The 15,891-nt window shown below is 37.0% G+C and overlaps 2 protein-coding genes across 3 annotated transcripts in view; one reads left to right on the top strand and one right to left on the bottom strand.

Moving 5' to 3' along the window:
- The window catches only part of ptp4a1 (protein tyrosine phosphatase 4A1), an 8,627-nt gene extending 1,956 nt beyond the window's left edge, over positions 1-6,671 (bottom strand). Inside the window, exons 1-4 of one of the 2 annotated variants that reach the window (XM_007574659.2) lie at positions 6,508-6,671; positions 3,001-3,678; positions 1,591-1,683; positions 725-855 (exon numbers count right to left, since the gene is read on the bottom strand). In XM_007574659.2, the coding sequence (XP_007574721.1) occupies positions 725-855; positions 1,591-1,683; positions 3,001-3,105 (329 nt within the window). In that variant the 5' untranslated portion in view covers positions 3,106-3,678; positions 6,508-6,671. Of the gene's footprint in view, positions 1-724; positions 856-1,590; positions 1,684-3,000; positions 3,682-6,507 lie in introns of both variants that reach the window. The other variant, XM_007574657.2, reaches the window with a different exon arrangement.
- A 2,922-nt stretch (positions 6,672-9,593) lies between these two features.
- On the top strand, positions 9,594-15,065 carry lgsn (lengsin, lens protein with glutamine synthetase domain). The gene is made up of 4 exons (XM_007574661.2): positions 9,594-9,778; positions 11,148-11,808; positions 13,414-13,580; positions 13,753-15,065. Exons 1-4 carry the CDS (start codon positions 9,755-9,757, stop codon positions 14,944-14,946), a joined length of 2,046 nt encoding a protein of 681 aa, XP_007574723.1. The 5' UTR covers positions 9,594-9,754; the 3' UTR covers positions 14,947-15,065.
- Positions 15,066-15,891: the final 826 nt, after the last annotated feature.

Here is a 15,891-nt window from a genome sequence, read left to right on the forward strand (position 1 = left end):
TGTTGTTTTGAGACAATTTTCAAGTACTATGTTGATAGTGGAATAATAATGCCAGTTTGTTCTCTCAAAAACTGAAACTTAATTTTGTAAAAAAACATGCAAGACTGGAATTGGAAGATATTCTACATATCCAAAAATAAAACGCAACCAAAAACAAACAAAATGAATTGTGACGTCTTCATAAATAAAATTTCCCTCAAAAATATCAGAATGTAAATTGAGTTAAATTTACATTAAATGAGTTAGTTAACGCAGATTTAAATGAGTTTGTTAAGTAACGTTTTTAAGTAATATTCAATAGTTTAGTTTTCTAATTCCAAAGGCCAATAACTGATAACATACCTGAAAACAATAAAAATTAAGGAGCAAAAATGTAAAGCTTTGTCATCAATTCTCTCATTAAGACCAAAAACGGTTGACTCTTAAAAAAAGTACCAATTTAAAGTTTTCCAAAATTTATAAAAAAACAAAATAATATCTTTATATTGGGTCGATAATTATTTTTTGTGGCACTAGTAGCTTTTATTGATAGTCCGATGTAAAATGTAAGGAAGAGAACGCAAAAAAACAACAACCTGTGTTAAAATGGCCAACAATATAATTCATTAATTTTGGATACATTCGAGGTATTTGGTTGTTGCATATTATTATTATTAGAGGATATTTTGATTAATTTAATTGTTGCAAAAAGAGTCCTGCATCATTAATAAAGATGGATTTCTACCTCCCAAGCCCTGCCACACAGTGGACAGCAATGCAGCAGCCAGGCTCCTCTCTGAACTTCAGCTTCAGCAGGTTCAGCCAATCATCCACGATCTGGTTGGAGGGAGGAGCGCCATCATCAAACGGCCAATCCTGCGGCAGATGAGTGGTAAAAGAAAAAGAGGAAATGATGTCATGGATCCCTGTTATTGGAAACAAGGAGTGGTTGAACTGGTTACAATGGAAAGAGAAACGGAGGGGGAACGTGTTGAACATCCATTTCTAATTATACACTAAATGCTGATGTAAGATTAGAAAAATATGCTGCTGTGACATTTTGACAAAATATTTTACAGATTTAGAAAAAAAAGTGGATTTTTGTGATCATCATTTTACAGCAGAGTTTAAAACCCCCAGAAAACACAAATCTTCATCAAATTAACTTTGAAATTAAATTAACTATAAGAACTGAAAATAATATTTCTGCTGCTGCTGCTGCTTTGCCCTGTCACTATAACAAATTTTGCTGGACGATAAATTGTCCCAGTAAGTATTGCATTATTTTGAGACCATTTTGAAATAATATAATAACAGCATAATATTGCAAGTTCATCCTCTAAAAGACTAAAACTTCAACATTGTAAAGAATGTTTACAATGATCCAGTCTTTCAAACTGGATCTGAAAGACTTTTAAATATTCAAAATAATAAACAAAATGAGGGGGAAAAAACTCACAATCAAAACCATCAAAATAATAGAATATGAAGTCTCTAAAAAGAAAATTGCCCTTCAAAAAATATATCAAAGTGGAAATGTTCACTTTATCCTGAGATTAATTTAGACAGTTTAACTGCTGCTAATCAGCCATGCAACAGGACTGGACTTACCAGAACCTGAATCCCCTCTTTTACCACCAGGGTGGAATCATAAGTGGCCTCGCAAACTCTCACCACGGTGGTGACACCATACTTCTTCAGCTCCTGCGGGAAAATATCGACAACTGATTAGGAAACCTGATGTGATTAGTTTTACTGCTTTTCCATATTTATGTAAATTATATGCTTCTTCATATTTTATGACTAACTGGTCACAGGCATGCAAAACACTTTTAAAAACTCTTGAATCAAAATAAAGATTCATAGCAAGAAATCTAGACAATACCATCTCTGATATATACTTTCTAAATATTACTTTATATATATATATATAAAACTTTGATGCAAATATCTTAGTTTATTAAGTTCTTAATGACACTGCTGCTCCACCTCTAAGAAAATTTGTCTGAGATCTGGAGTCACAAGGGCGCCCTCTGGAGGCGATTGCAGCATCCAGCATCCAAAAGTGTAGGTTTTATAATAAAACTCCTCTCTTGTCATGATGGGTCACTTGAATAGTTGGCCATTTTCAAAATGTTGTAGTTATAAAATGTTTGCACATTTGACAAAAATGTGTGTTAAAGCTGCAGCATGTAACTTATAAAAAGTTTTTTTTTTTTTTTTTTTTTTTTTACATACTTGTTAAAAATGTGACTGTATAAGAGATAATCTGTGAAAATATCAATTTCCTCCAACAACTCCTCCCTCAGCTACCACTGCCGTCTGATGAAATGCTCCGTTCTCAACCAAAAATAACCCATCAGAGCCAGGAGGAAGGTCTTCATGCTGTCAATCAATCTCATGTACTCGCTGCTCAATGTGGCAATGACAGAGAAACGACTCAGTGACAGGAAAAGTTCATCTGCCGTCATTGGTGACTATGCCAACTAGCCCTGAACATTCATAACAGGCTACGCTAGCTGCAAAGGAGGGTGATTGACAGCACCAAGACCCACCTCTTGGCTCTGATTGGTTGTTTCTAGTCAGCACTGGGAGAAGGCAGAGGAGATACATTTTTTAATCAGATTATCTGTCTTATAGTAAACGGTCACCACATGGTGACAAATCTCATTATTAATGAAGCCAAAGAAATAGTTTTATGATTCGTTTGTTGGTTTATAATTTGGTTTGGTTGGTTTTAGTGAGATCTGAATAATGAATTCTTAGAAATCTATGCAATAAATTATTATACTGGTTTTTCGCCAATTCATGATTTGTTAAATCTTGCTTTATTACATCAACATGTCCACGAGGTGCAGGTGGAAATTAGCATTTTTTGCTGCAACCTGCTACTGTTTTATGTTGTTGTCTTAAGCTTATAAGACAACAGCAGCATTACTCAACAAAAACCTAAAAGTTTAGATCCTATTTCACTGATTCATATTGATTTGGCAAAAACTCAGAATGGAGATCGTATCTCACCTCAATGAACTTGTTCAGGGTGGCGTTGGTGGGATTGTGGGTAATGAGGAACCTCATGTTTTTGTAGGTTATCTCAACAGGGGCTGGTCTGTTCATGCGAGCCATTGTAACGATGTAAAAATGGTTAACAAAACGTAAACTTATTCCAAAAAAACAAGACAACACAAGTGTAAACAGTTAGAGGGAATGTAAAACACAAAGGTCCAATGAGCTCAAGGAAGCCCAGAAACAAAAGATCCCCCGGTCTTTGTAGAAGGTTGGCAAAGCTAAATCATCAAAAATGGCTGGCAACTTGAAGGAGATGCCAGTTGACAAAGTGGCAGGCAATTAGAAAAGCAACTTAAAATCCTCTCCTTTGGGATGAAATCAAAAGAAAAGAAAGTAAAACAGAAAAAAAAAACCCAAAAAAGGCTGGTTCCACCTTGAGTCTGGCCGGGTGGAAGCCAACGAGGGCAGTGTGCAGCGGGTGGAGTTACCCCATCCAGGCTGAAGTATCGCTGGTTCTGGGAGGTTTCCCGGTCCTGTAAACTTTCCAGGGTCCCTCCGGTGGCTCAAGTATGTAAAATGGATGGCAAGCTTTGCTGTTCACTCGTCTGCATAGGCAGCGTGCTGAGCCTGGCAGTAGTCTCCACTGCCCTTCAGAAACTCCATAAATGTGCGACCCAGAACACCACAGAACTGCTGTGAAATGAGACAATAAAAAAACAGAAGAAAGTCCTTAATAATCTGTTAAAACAGAAATTTGGTTGATAACACATAGGCCTGTCACAATAAATCACATGATAGATTAAATTCCTCTGGACTCATTTACAGATTAACATACTTTCATGAGCAAGACTTCAGTTGCTCACTCACAGATAGATAAGCAAGGCTGATGGCATCAACTAACCACTCGTTCTGTGGAAGAAAGTCCTTAATAATCTGTTAAAACACAGAAATTTGGTTGATGACGCATAGGGCTGTCGCAATAAATCAATAAATCACATGATAGATTAAATTCCTCTGGACTCATTTAAAGATTAAGATACTTCTATGAGAAAGACTTCAGTTGCTCAACCTCTCACAGATAGCTAAGCGAGGTTGGTAGCATCAACTAACCACTCCTTCTGTGGTTACCTAGCAACTCACTCACTATGTGGTTACCTAGCAACACCAGTTGAGTAATTTATGCAGTAGCAGTTTTTTTTTTTTAAAAAAAAGCTGCTTAAAAATAAACAAGAGTAGAATGAAAGGAGAAAATTGCAACACCGACGTCAGATATTTAAAAATAAAAAAACCTAATCAATAATTATTGATCAACTGATATGAAATATTTATATTGTGATACATTTTTCAGTCATATTGCCCAGCCCTGGTTTCTGATCTGTTTTTAATTCATATGAAAGCTCTTTATATTATAAGCTGTGGGTATAGGTCTCTGTGTGAGCGTGTCAATAATCTACTTATAATCACATTATAGCCTTTTAAATCTGAATCAAATTATGATTTCCACCTCTGGCGCTGAAAGGCAGACTAGAGCAAAATTACTCTGACTTGGCCTTTGAGGCGTTTAACCTTTGCCTGTGATGAAAAATGCCAGACTTAGTAATACTGGCAGCCTTTTTGAAATCAAACTGCTAAAGTAGTAATCACATTTTTCTATGTTGTCATTTGTAATGCTAACCACACTAATTACTAAATCACTAATATAAAGTGATAAAGCCAGTTTAATATGAACTCTCCATTATTATTTTGCTTTAAAACAGTAAAATAGTGTTTTGCAGTGTCTGACTACAGTGACCTCATTCACACAAGGTGATGTCACCTCTGCTCAAAAGATGATTAATAACTGTTGCCAGTTAGATTGCCTTGAGATAAAATATTCTTCCTACATCTTCTGCTAATGTAGTTCTTGAGTAAAAATCTTTAAGTCTGGTAAAATTGGAATTGGTAGTGCCAGAAAATCAGAAGGAGATATCAGAAATCAGAGAAAATTCTGTATGGTTCATGTAGAACAATGTTTTCCAAACTCTGGTCTCCATGTTTTAGGTGTTTCCATGCTTCAGCTCACCTGACTTCAAATGATATCTGATTAACAGGCTGTAATCACCTGAATCAGTTGTGTTAAAGCAGGTAAGCATCTAAAACATGCAGGGCAGACTACATTGAGTATCAGGGCTGGGAAACACTGACGTCAGTAAAATTTTTCTGCTGAAAAATATGTCTGCATATCTCTAAATAGTTATGCGTGACAGACAAAAATATTTAAGATATTGAGGGAGAAATGAAAATATACTATTTAGAGCAAAAATCCTGATCCAATAGTGTAACAAACATGTCAATATAAAGAAACTAAATCAATGCATAACTGTGATTTAAAATTAAACTCTATAAAAGGTCTACAGAGTAAAAATGTGCATGAACATATACACAACAGGTGGTAAATTAATCCGTTTTAATGGGGTTGTCCACTAAAACTAAACAATAATTTGCAGCAGAGCAGATGATATGGAATAAGGGAAAGGAAATCACCTACAGTAATGCTGTGTAGCATCTTATGTAATGGCCACCAGTGTTATACAAAGGATGTGTCATTTCTGACATCTATGCCAGATTTTTTTTTTTTTCATGAGGCCTCCATTACAGATTTCATAATATTTCTTGTTTTAATTTACCATCAAGCTTATTAAATTGTTTTTTACTGTCTTTTCAGATCCTAATGTTTCAGACCATTACACTAACAAGAACTCTGAAGCCCAGTTTTTCCACCAATGGCGCTTTTCCTCATTTATGGCAAATCTAAAACCTAAGCTCTTCAATTATGCTGCGATAATCCGCTATTTTCTGGCTGAACGGTAGCATTTGGTGGACATTTTGTGGGTCGAACAAAGAAGCTATTAGAAAGGGAGGCGATGTATAAAGATAAAACATAGAAGAATATATTCATCCTTTATTAACCAATATAATTTCGCCATTTCGTTAAAAACTTTAAACGTGTCCTCCCAGCTCAGATGGGGCGCCATCACATAGCAGAGGCCTGAAGACATAGCCTTCTTTTTAGGGTAAAAAAAAACAACGCCTTTTGCCAACTTCATTTTAAAAAAGCAGTGTATAAACCCAAAAAGGAAAGTATTGTCTGTGTTTGTGACTGATTTAATCAAAAGATACGTTAACTTCAACCAGGAGAAACTTCCGAGAGACCGGCTAAGACCGGTTCAGCTGCGCATCCGATCGCCGCTTCCAAAGCATGGCGACCAGCACAGAAACCCTCACTACCGTTAAAAACATGGACAGAAATAAGTTTACTTTGACTTTCTGCAGCGAAATTAAAAAAAAATTAAAGACTTTGACGTCTGAGTAAGGAGAAATTTTATTAAATTTGTGCCGCGTAGGCCGCGGTTTTATCGAGGAAACGTGAAGGCCAGCTGGTGAGAGCTTCCGTCCTGATTTTAGAACAAAACCCGAAGAGGTGAGCCTGGAAAAAACACACAGAAAAACAAAATGGCAGCCAGAAAAACCGCTACTTACTGGGATATGCTTACTCATTGAAGATTGTAGCTTAATCATACAGCCGGTCCCAAGAAAAACGGTCAGAATATGAAACGGTTCTCCACCATAAAATCCGGTGTTGTTTCTCCGAGCTGAGCCGAAGTCTGCAGATCTGCCGGGCAAGAAGACACTGACACGAACCGGAGATGAGGCAACGCCGAGTGACGTTTCCGGTTAGGACTTTCACAATAAAAGACTGCCTGAATAAAAACAAGCATCAGCATGCAATATTTAAAACACACACAAATGATTCATATCAAGACTAACTGCCTTTTTTTATTGTGAATGAAATTAGGCTTTTTTGCTATATAAACTTAATGGTTTATCACAATATTTTGTGGCACTACTGTGATAATGATAAAAGTGGTGATAAGAACAATTACTTACTATTTTTTAGGTAACAGACAGTTAAAAAAAATTGTAATTCATTGGAATTTATTGTGTCAACAACAAATCAAAGTTTTGTTACAAGAAATTTGTCATAATAAATTATAATACGATAAATACTCACTCCTACTTTGAATTGGGAATCTACTTATCAATCTGAAGAGAACAGGTCAAAAAAAATTAAAATTAAAATTTACATTTTTTGTTCCTATAATCCCCAGTGAATTATGATGTGCTGCAAATACAAAGTTGTCCTATTTAGTCATGACATGCTTGCTCAGGATTAAATGTCTCATGCAGTTACTTAGACTTCCTTAAGTATATGACGTTTCACTAACTTACATTTTGTGATCAGATAACTTAGAGCTGAATTACAACTTGGATTAAACTGCGTTGTAAAAGAAATAGTAATGCGACCCTATGATTGTTTTGTATTGCTATGAACTGAAACTGTTTTTTGTAATTTCATCTGAATTGGGCCTTTAAGAAAAGTCCCTTGAAATGATACCTGCTGTAATTTGATACTCTATTATAAACTTCATTTACCAGAATTTTTATATTGTGAAGGTTGATACAAATCTCGTGTCATGTGCAATATTTGTATAATTCACATCTTTTTTTAATCGAAAATTGTAGCACAATCTAATCATTTGCATGTTATTTTTTTCTGCTATTCTTTCAAAAGCTGTCTTTTGGTTGTCATATCGCTAATTGTTCACAAAAGAGAATGTACATTTTACAAATTGCAACCAAATCAATAACTAAAGCTGTTTTCTTGATACATAGAGACTACAGGGTGTGTAAGGGCTCTTCAGATATGAAAACTCTACTGGCGCAACTGGTTATTCATTGTTTTTCTTGCAAATATTTGGTGCAAATGCTGCATTAATGTCCTTATTTACTAAGGTAAAATCATTATCAAGAGATAGCAGGACCTGCTGATCAGACCTGCAGCTCTTGACAATGTCTATAAAATGTACTCTAAAGAGAACTTTCATGATACAGGCACTTTTATTTTGAACTTTCTGCTTCCGGTTTCGATTGTTTTTGTGTTTCACTGCCACTGCCTTGATGCAATCCCTGGAAACCCCACCCTGAAAATGTGCAGTGTTATGCCCAGACTCATCCCGAGGAGGCGCAGGTCAGGTGGTTTCTGACGCCCGGGACACTGGACACGACTCAAAACACGACCCGCACACTTTACTGCGAAACTATGGAACCAGTTTGACTCGTTTCTCAACAACAAATTAACAGTAAACTGTTAATTGTTAACAGTAAGCTGTTAATTCCTTCCTAAAGGAAGGAAATAAAATATGCTAAAAAAAAGTGGGATCATTACTGCTGGAGGAGAATAACAATCAATAAACATCGCAATTAAACATATTGCATATATATATTCCCCATATATTATTTTATTATTGTATAAAATGTACATTGGGGTGGGCAATATGGACTTAAAAATTTACCACAGTATTTTGTGGTACTATTGTGAGATAACGATAAAGAACAATTTATTACTATTTAGGTAATCATATGGGTGTGACTGCGGGACACAGAAATTATAGACCCACATAAACAAGTACTGCTGAAAAAGATTCCCATTTAAGGCACCCATCACATGGAGAAGTGTGATTTATAGCACTAATCTGCACACCGCAACTGAATTTTATCATATTTTCAAATTTATTGGTATTTATTGATACTTTGAACAAACAGTGGGGAATTAAAAAAAACTAACAATCCTAACAATACAGAGAGTTTTTAAAAACATCATGCAAAAAGTCTGGAGCAACCTCTGTTCGGCACTCATCAAACTTGATTGATTTGTTGTTCAATTGTATGTTGAATAGAAACACTGGTGTACATCTCCATAGTGATTATTTAATTAAATTCAAAAATACTTCATTGATCACATGATAAACTTTTTTTTAAAGTAATACAAAACAAAATAAAGTAGCTAATAATGTTCATTGTATGTGTTCTTTCACCACACAATAGTTAAATGTTCAAATTACATTATAGAATAATTTTTCATGTTATTGCCTCCTGGTGGAGACCAGTCTAGCTCTGAATATTGTCCTACTTTTACAGGATTTGTAAATTATTAGATGAATTATAATCATAGTTATTGCATTTCATTTTCGTTACTATTTCAGAATTAAAAGGTGTAAGTTTTCAACTGTTGAACTGTTGAACTGTTATTTAACTACTTGTATAAAATTCCCAAACAGTTTTTCAGAGCACATTTTCCAGTTGCAAATTATAGGTGTGTTTTTTTTAGATTTTCAAGTTATTTGTCAAAACAAACAACCATCTGAAGAGTACTTTCAAATAACACCAAAATCATGTGTGGAGGTTAGAAAATCAAGATCAATGAACATCAGTGTTTCTGGAAGCTAAAATTAAGGGTTATTTATCTCCTTCAGTTTACATCAAAACCTGTAAAGGCTAAGAACCAAAATCCCATGAAAAGGTCAACAAAAACCGATGATAATGTTCTGCCTTTTTGGTGACTAAATGTCAGTTAACTGACTTCTACCAGACTCTGGATAATAGGTTTAGAAATCCTGATCTTTCTTTCTGGAAACTGCTTAGCTCTGCAGTTCAATTATTCCCGTTTTCCACCAATGGGATGAGAGCAACAATGTTTCAGTCCCTACCAGTGGCTGGCTGGTCCCAGTTTGCAGCTGGTCTCCAGTGGCTGTCAGGGTTGGAGAGAATGTTCTAATCCGTCACCATTGTACCAATTGTCTATAAAAATTAATGTGCAAGTGAAGCTCTGCCTTCAAATGGGGGCAAATCAAATTCCAATTTCCAATTAATCAGCACAAAGACAGACATGAATGACTCTGAAGATTTCAAGGTAACAATTCAACATCTATTTTTTTTGTCTTTATTTAGTTGAATTTACTGTGAAGGTGTGCAACGAATATAGATTGTATTTTAATCTAAAAATATAAATTAAGTATCTTTTATTTTCAATGATTCAAATATTTTTTATTGTTTTTTGTCTTTTATTTTATTTATCTTGTGGTGAAGTACAAAATGTATCTTCATAACGCTTATTAAATTTCTTGTTGTACTAGCCTGACCGTTTATCGCGCCTCTAATCTGTCGCCCACTCATTTGGATTCCGTTTGGATTTCAACCGGGCCAATCAGTGAAAGTCGATTGTCGACGTCGATTTTCTGCGCGATTTTAGAATTGTAGCCTACGTCTAGTTTTAGGCTACAAAACTAGACGTAGTTTTGTAGTGGGAGAGGAAGTGAGCGAAACCGTTCAGTCTGTGCTTGCTACATTGAATTAGCATTAACAGCCGTTATGTTCGGCTTAGCAAAGCTAAAAGTTGTTTGCAGCACAGAACACCGGCAACTTCCGGTAAGCTAAGTCGAACTGGCGCATTACATACATCACGGGCAAACGTTAGCGTCAACAAACAATCGCTTCTCAATAACTAAGGGGTAAAGCACCCCAAAATTATACTCAATAAAGAGTAGTACTACTTCAACATATTTTTAAAAAGTAGCTGTCCAAGAAATTACTCAAGTAGGAGTAAAAGAGTTTTTGGCTAAAAGCCCAGCCAAGTACTGAGTAACTGATCAAATTATTGATCATTTCATATTTAAGAATTACGTAATCAGACGGACCAAAATATAAAGCTTTAAATTTAGGTAATTTAAAGACTGAAATTAAAATAATTTATATAACAAAATCAGGCAAAAGAAAATTTTTCCAATTCAGATTCTGTCAAAATAAAACTGATGAAACTTTATCAAAAATTGCAGGTATGTGTTTGTGTTTGGTGAAGTTTTGGTTAAAATTTGTTTGTTCTTCATTCAGTGGGTAGAAAATCCAGAAAGTTTAGTCAAGTAGGAGTAGTGATACTTAATAATGAAATTACTCAAGTAAAAGTAAAATGTACAGTGCAGTAAAAATACTTCTAAAGGTATATTTTTGCTTCAAAATGTTACTTAAGTAAATGTAACTAGTTGCTACCCAACTCTGTCAGTAGCCGAGGGTAAAGTAAAGCGTAGAACAAGGAGCTATTTTTACAAGGCTAATCATTTTTGTAATATTTATTACAAAGATGTTTGAACAAACAACAAAAATGTTGTCTTATAATTTTTCAGTGCCAACACATTTTTATTGAAGGAATCCAAAGACAAATAAAATCCTTTAATTATTGATTTGTCAGTGTCTCAGCACCAGTTTTGGGACTTTTTTTTTTACAGGAGAGTCACAGCAGAAGCAAAGACCAAACAGATGGAACAAAAATGAGTCTAGGCAAAGAAGAGAAAGGAGTTAAAGTAACTAAGAAGTTTATACCTCTGATGGGTCAAAGCTGCAGAGGAGGAGATCCATCTCCTGACCAATGTTTGACCAGCTCTGAAATGCCGTCAGCGCCTCTTCTAGTTTCTGCATCTGGCCCTCAAGATGAAGATCTGCGACTGGAGGAACGTCCACAAAGGGAGGACTGGATGAAGGACGAATCATCCCAGACTAAGGTGTCGTTTGGTGGACTGGGTGTCCACCAGCAGACCATGGAGGAGCTGAAGAGCATCCTGAGGGACAGTCATCTGCTCAGCGTGCGAGGGAGAGAGGAGGAGAAGCCAGGAAGTCCGTTTACGTACCTCCATGGGAGCAGCAGCGGCGGTGTAGGACGCGAGAAACGGGGGGACGATGACAACCCTCACAGGACGTTCAGCACCTTCAAACCTCAGTCTGATGCTTCCAGAAGGGGGGGCAGCTCCAGAGAAAGTACGCCTATTCATCTGCCCCCCACTGTGGATGCATCCAGCTCAATCAGGTCTGCTGCTAAAACAAATAGGCAGCCTGGAGTCAGGATCTACGCACATTCAAGCAGCAGAGCCTGGGGGGAGACGGGAGATTCAGGTCAGTGATGCTCAGAGTCGGGCTAGTTACTTACTTAAGTAACTTTTTGGAAAAAAATTTCTTTTTGGTTTTTTTTTTCTTCAATGTACTTTTTCTTTTACTTCAGTGACTGTCATAAAGTGTCATCACAGCTGGGTAGTAATTTACATTAAATTACTTATAGGAGTGTTCTCACTATGCTGTACGTTTCACTTTTACTTCAGTAATTTTATTATAAAATATTTCTATTCTTTCTTGAGTAAAATTTTCTACCCACTGAATGAAAAACACGTTTTAACCAAAAATTCACCAGACACACGCCTGCTGTTTTTGTTAAAGTTTCATTAGTTTTTTATTGAAAGAAACTCATTTGGAAAAAATATATATTTACCTGAATTTGTTATTTTTTTGCTCCTTGTATGAATAATTGTCTTTTTTTTTATTTTTACCTTAAAAGACCAACATTTCTTTTGAACTTTATATTTTGGTCCATCGGACTGTGTAATTTGTAAATATTAAATGATTGATAATTTGATTAGTACTTGAGTAGACTTTTTACAAAAACTGTTTTATGGCTAGGTTTTACTTTTACTTGGGTAAAAATATGTTGAAATAGTATTTTTGTGTACTCTACCCATCTCTGATGATGCTTTGGGTGAAAGACAAGTTAGTAGAAATATTTATAAACAGATCAAGTTTTAAAAAATATTTAGCTTTACCAGTTTTTATGGTTGTAGACAACGACAAACATAATGCCTAATAAGCTTCATTTTTACCTTGTCATATTTTAAAACCTTTGATCTTTTATTTAGATGAGGTCCTTCTAGTGCAAAGGTGTTCAAAGTGTGGCTCTCGGGTCATTTGTGGCCCCTGGACTGGTTTTGTGTGGCCCCTGACCACAATTCAAGAATAATTGACATAAATTAGGACAAAGCTACAGCTTTTAAATTAAAATCTACCTTCAAAAACTGACAAGCTTTTCCAAGCTTGGTGTTTCTTCACATCATTGACTTCGACTTTAAAGTACACCTTGGGGGCTGTAGGTCGTCAAGTCTCCATGACAACCACCTGGAAAATATAGACATGAGAGGGGATTGTTTGACAGTGATGCCTAGAAAAAAACCTGTTTTTGTTCAACCATCACAAATATAAACATCTGGAACCTGCTAAGCTGTTCTAGAACGTTTTATAAAAAATATTTTTTTAGACCTGTGACAGACTGGGGACCGGTCCAGGGTGACCCCACCTCTCGCCCGGAACGTTAGCTGGAGAGGCACCAGCACCTCCTGACCCCACTGAGGGACAAGGGTGTAAAGAAAAAGGATGGATGGATTTTTTTTAGACGAGTGGCCTTATTGAATGGCAAATAGATAGGAAATGTGGTAAAGAGGAAAAGAGAGACGGGGAAGACATGAAGCAAATGTCCCTGGAAATTAAACGCCAATAATTGTGGCACTATTGATTTGTTCCCCACTGAGTAAATTAACTTAACTGATTTTTATACACATCCTTATGTGTCTGGTGTTAGACTTTATGTTTGTAAAAGTTCTTTAGCGAACACTTGAATATTAAGTTTTAGAAAAACAACATATTTATTCATGTCAAATGTTAAATTGTTTTCCGCAGATAACGACAACAAAGCTGTTGAATTCTCCAGCAACTTGAGGTTTTTCTCAGCCATGGAACAAATCAAGCAGCAGATCGCCAGAGAAAACATCAACTTCGTCCGTTTTGAGGCCACCGACCTCCACGGAGTGTCGCGGTCCAAGACGGTGCCCGTCCGCTTCTTCCATGTAACTCAAATTAATCTGCTTTATTTATGTATAATGACAGAGACAAAACTTAATTTAAGTGTCAGCTGGTCTCTGAGAGTAAGGAGCAGAAGAAAAGGTATTTTGTTTCTCTGTCTCTACAATCCTATAAAGTTTCTGAAATGTTTGTTTTGTATTTAATGGATCATCACAGGAGAAAGCAATATATGGGGTTCCCATGCCAAGAAGCTATTTGGAGCTGACCCTGAGCCCGAAGAGCAACGAAGTGGACCACGCCAACACCGCCAGCTTCAGCAGTGATGTTCTTCTGATCCCTGACCTTTCAACTTTCAGAGTCCTGCCTTGGGCTGAGCAGACAGGGCGGGTCATATGTGATCCATGCACCATAACAGGAAGCCCCCTCCGCACCTCGCCTCGCCTTATAGCGAAGCAGCTGCTCGGTCAGCTCCAGAGCCTGGGATTCTCCCTGCACTCATCCTTTACCTACGAGTGCTGTGTTCTGGGAGCGCCGGACAGAATCGGACCAAAGACGCTCCTGTTCCCTGCCACCACGCTGCTGAGCAACCACGACCTCCCGTTCTTCCAGCAACTGGTCGACAGCATGTACTGCATGGGCGCAGACATCGACAGCATCGCCTCTGCTAGTGGACCCGGCCAGATGGAGATCAATTTGAGGCCGGAGTTTGGGATCGCGGCTGCAGACAGCGCCTTTACCTTCCGCACTGGCATTAAAGAAATGGCTCGTAAGCACAGCTACATCGCCAGCTTTTTTACCGATGACGGTCTGTATAACGCCGGTGTGCTCTCCCATAGCCTATGGGACGCTAATGGGCGGCGCAGTCTCTTCCAGAGTGGCGAAAAGGAAGTAGATCTGTCTGAGATTGGTAGAAAATGGCTGGCGGGACTTCTCACCCACTCTGCAGCGCTCAGCTGCCTGATGTCACCCGGCCTGGGCTGCCGGAGCCACATCGCCAAAACCATCAAAGACCCCAAGCGAGTTCTGTATGCCACCTGTGGCTGCAATGACAACAGCAGTTCCTTTAATATCAAATGTCATGGCGGGAGGGAGACGCACATCGACAACAAGCTAGGCTCAGCTATGGCGAACCCTTACATTGTCCTGGCTGCTACGACGGCCGCAGGACTGGACGGCATCAGGAGAAACCTGAACATTGAGAACATTCTGAACAAAACCCCCGGCCAGCAGAGGGAGTTCGCCATTCCGGTGAAGCTGGACAATGCGCTGGAGGCGTTGGCGGAGGATCACATCATCTGCAGCGCCCTCGGAGAGCCGTTTGTTCAATACTTCATTGCCATGAAGAAGTTTGAGATCGAGACCCAAGAGCTGGACGACGAGAGGAACAAGTGCCTTGAGTATTTCATTTGAACTTATTTGTGGTGTTCTCGCTCATAATTTTACAGATGAAACAGTTTCTCTCGTCAAGCAAGACAAAGTTTTTCTCACATATTTTATTAAAAACGAATTAAAGTGAATTCTGAAGTCAAGAGATGTATGATTCATTATTGTTTCATCAACATAAAAACAATACAAAGCAGTTTGTTTTACACAATTCCCAAATGAACTATTTTACTGTTTTAGTTAAATAGTAACTATGGCTACATATTATAAAATGTAGCCATAGTAAAAACAACTTACTCTCTGTTAGTTTTAAAATATTTTACTATTTTAGTAAAATAGTTCATTTGCACATGCAGAGACTTTATTATATAGCAAAATGAAGAAGACACTGTTATATTAGAAAGGAAGATAAAAATCTGTTTTACTATTAGAATTAACAATAAAGCCTTTTCTTCATCTTGTGTCGTTCGCTTACTGTTGTAATGACCATTTTGACCTCTTGGGGTCACTGTCTCCGCAGCAGATTTGAAAACAACTTGCTGAATCATCGTGATGTAAATTTATGCAGTTCTGATTCCCTAAAAACATTAAATTGGTGTGTGAAAGTTCTGGATAGGATTTAACTTTTTTCTGTAGTCATTTTCAGTTTTTGACTCTTCCAAAGACTGTAAACATAAATGCAAAGTGCCAAAAAGTTGTTGGTTAAAGTATGTTATCTTTATTTTACATCTGAATATCTTTTATTGCAAACCCATGTCTTTGTGGTCTTCTCAGCACTTAAGGAGATAAATATGAAGCTTTGTTAATAAACTTAAATAGATCTGACCCTGAATAGAGTTGCTGGAGTTGATTTACTTCATGGTAGAAAACATAAATTTGTGCCGAGTCATTTCCTTGAGAGAAAAATTACAAAAGCCAAAACAAAAATACAAACAATTTAAGCTTAAAAATGACTGCTTTCTTAATTCAGGT

This window comes from Poecilia formosa, unplaced genomic scaffold (genome assembly GCF_000485575.1).
Source record: "Poecilia formosa unplaced genomic scaffold, Poecilia_formosa-5.1.2 Scaffold358, whole genome shotgun sequence".
NCBI classification, from domain to species: domain Eukaryota; kingdom Metazoa; phylum Chordata; class Actinopteri; order Cyprinodontiformes; family Poeciliidae; genus Poecilia; species Poecilia formosa.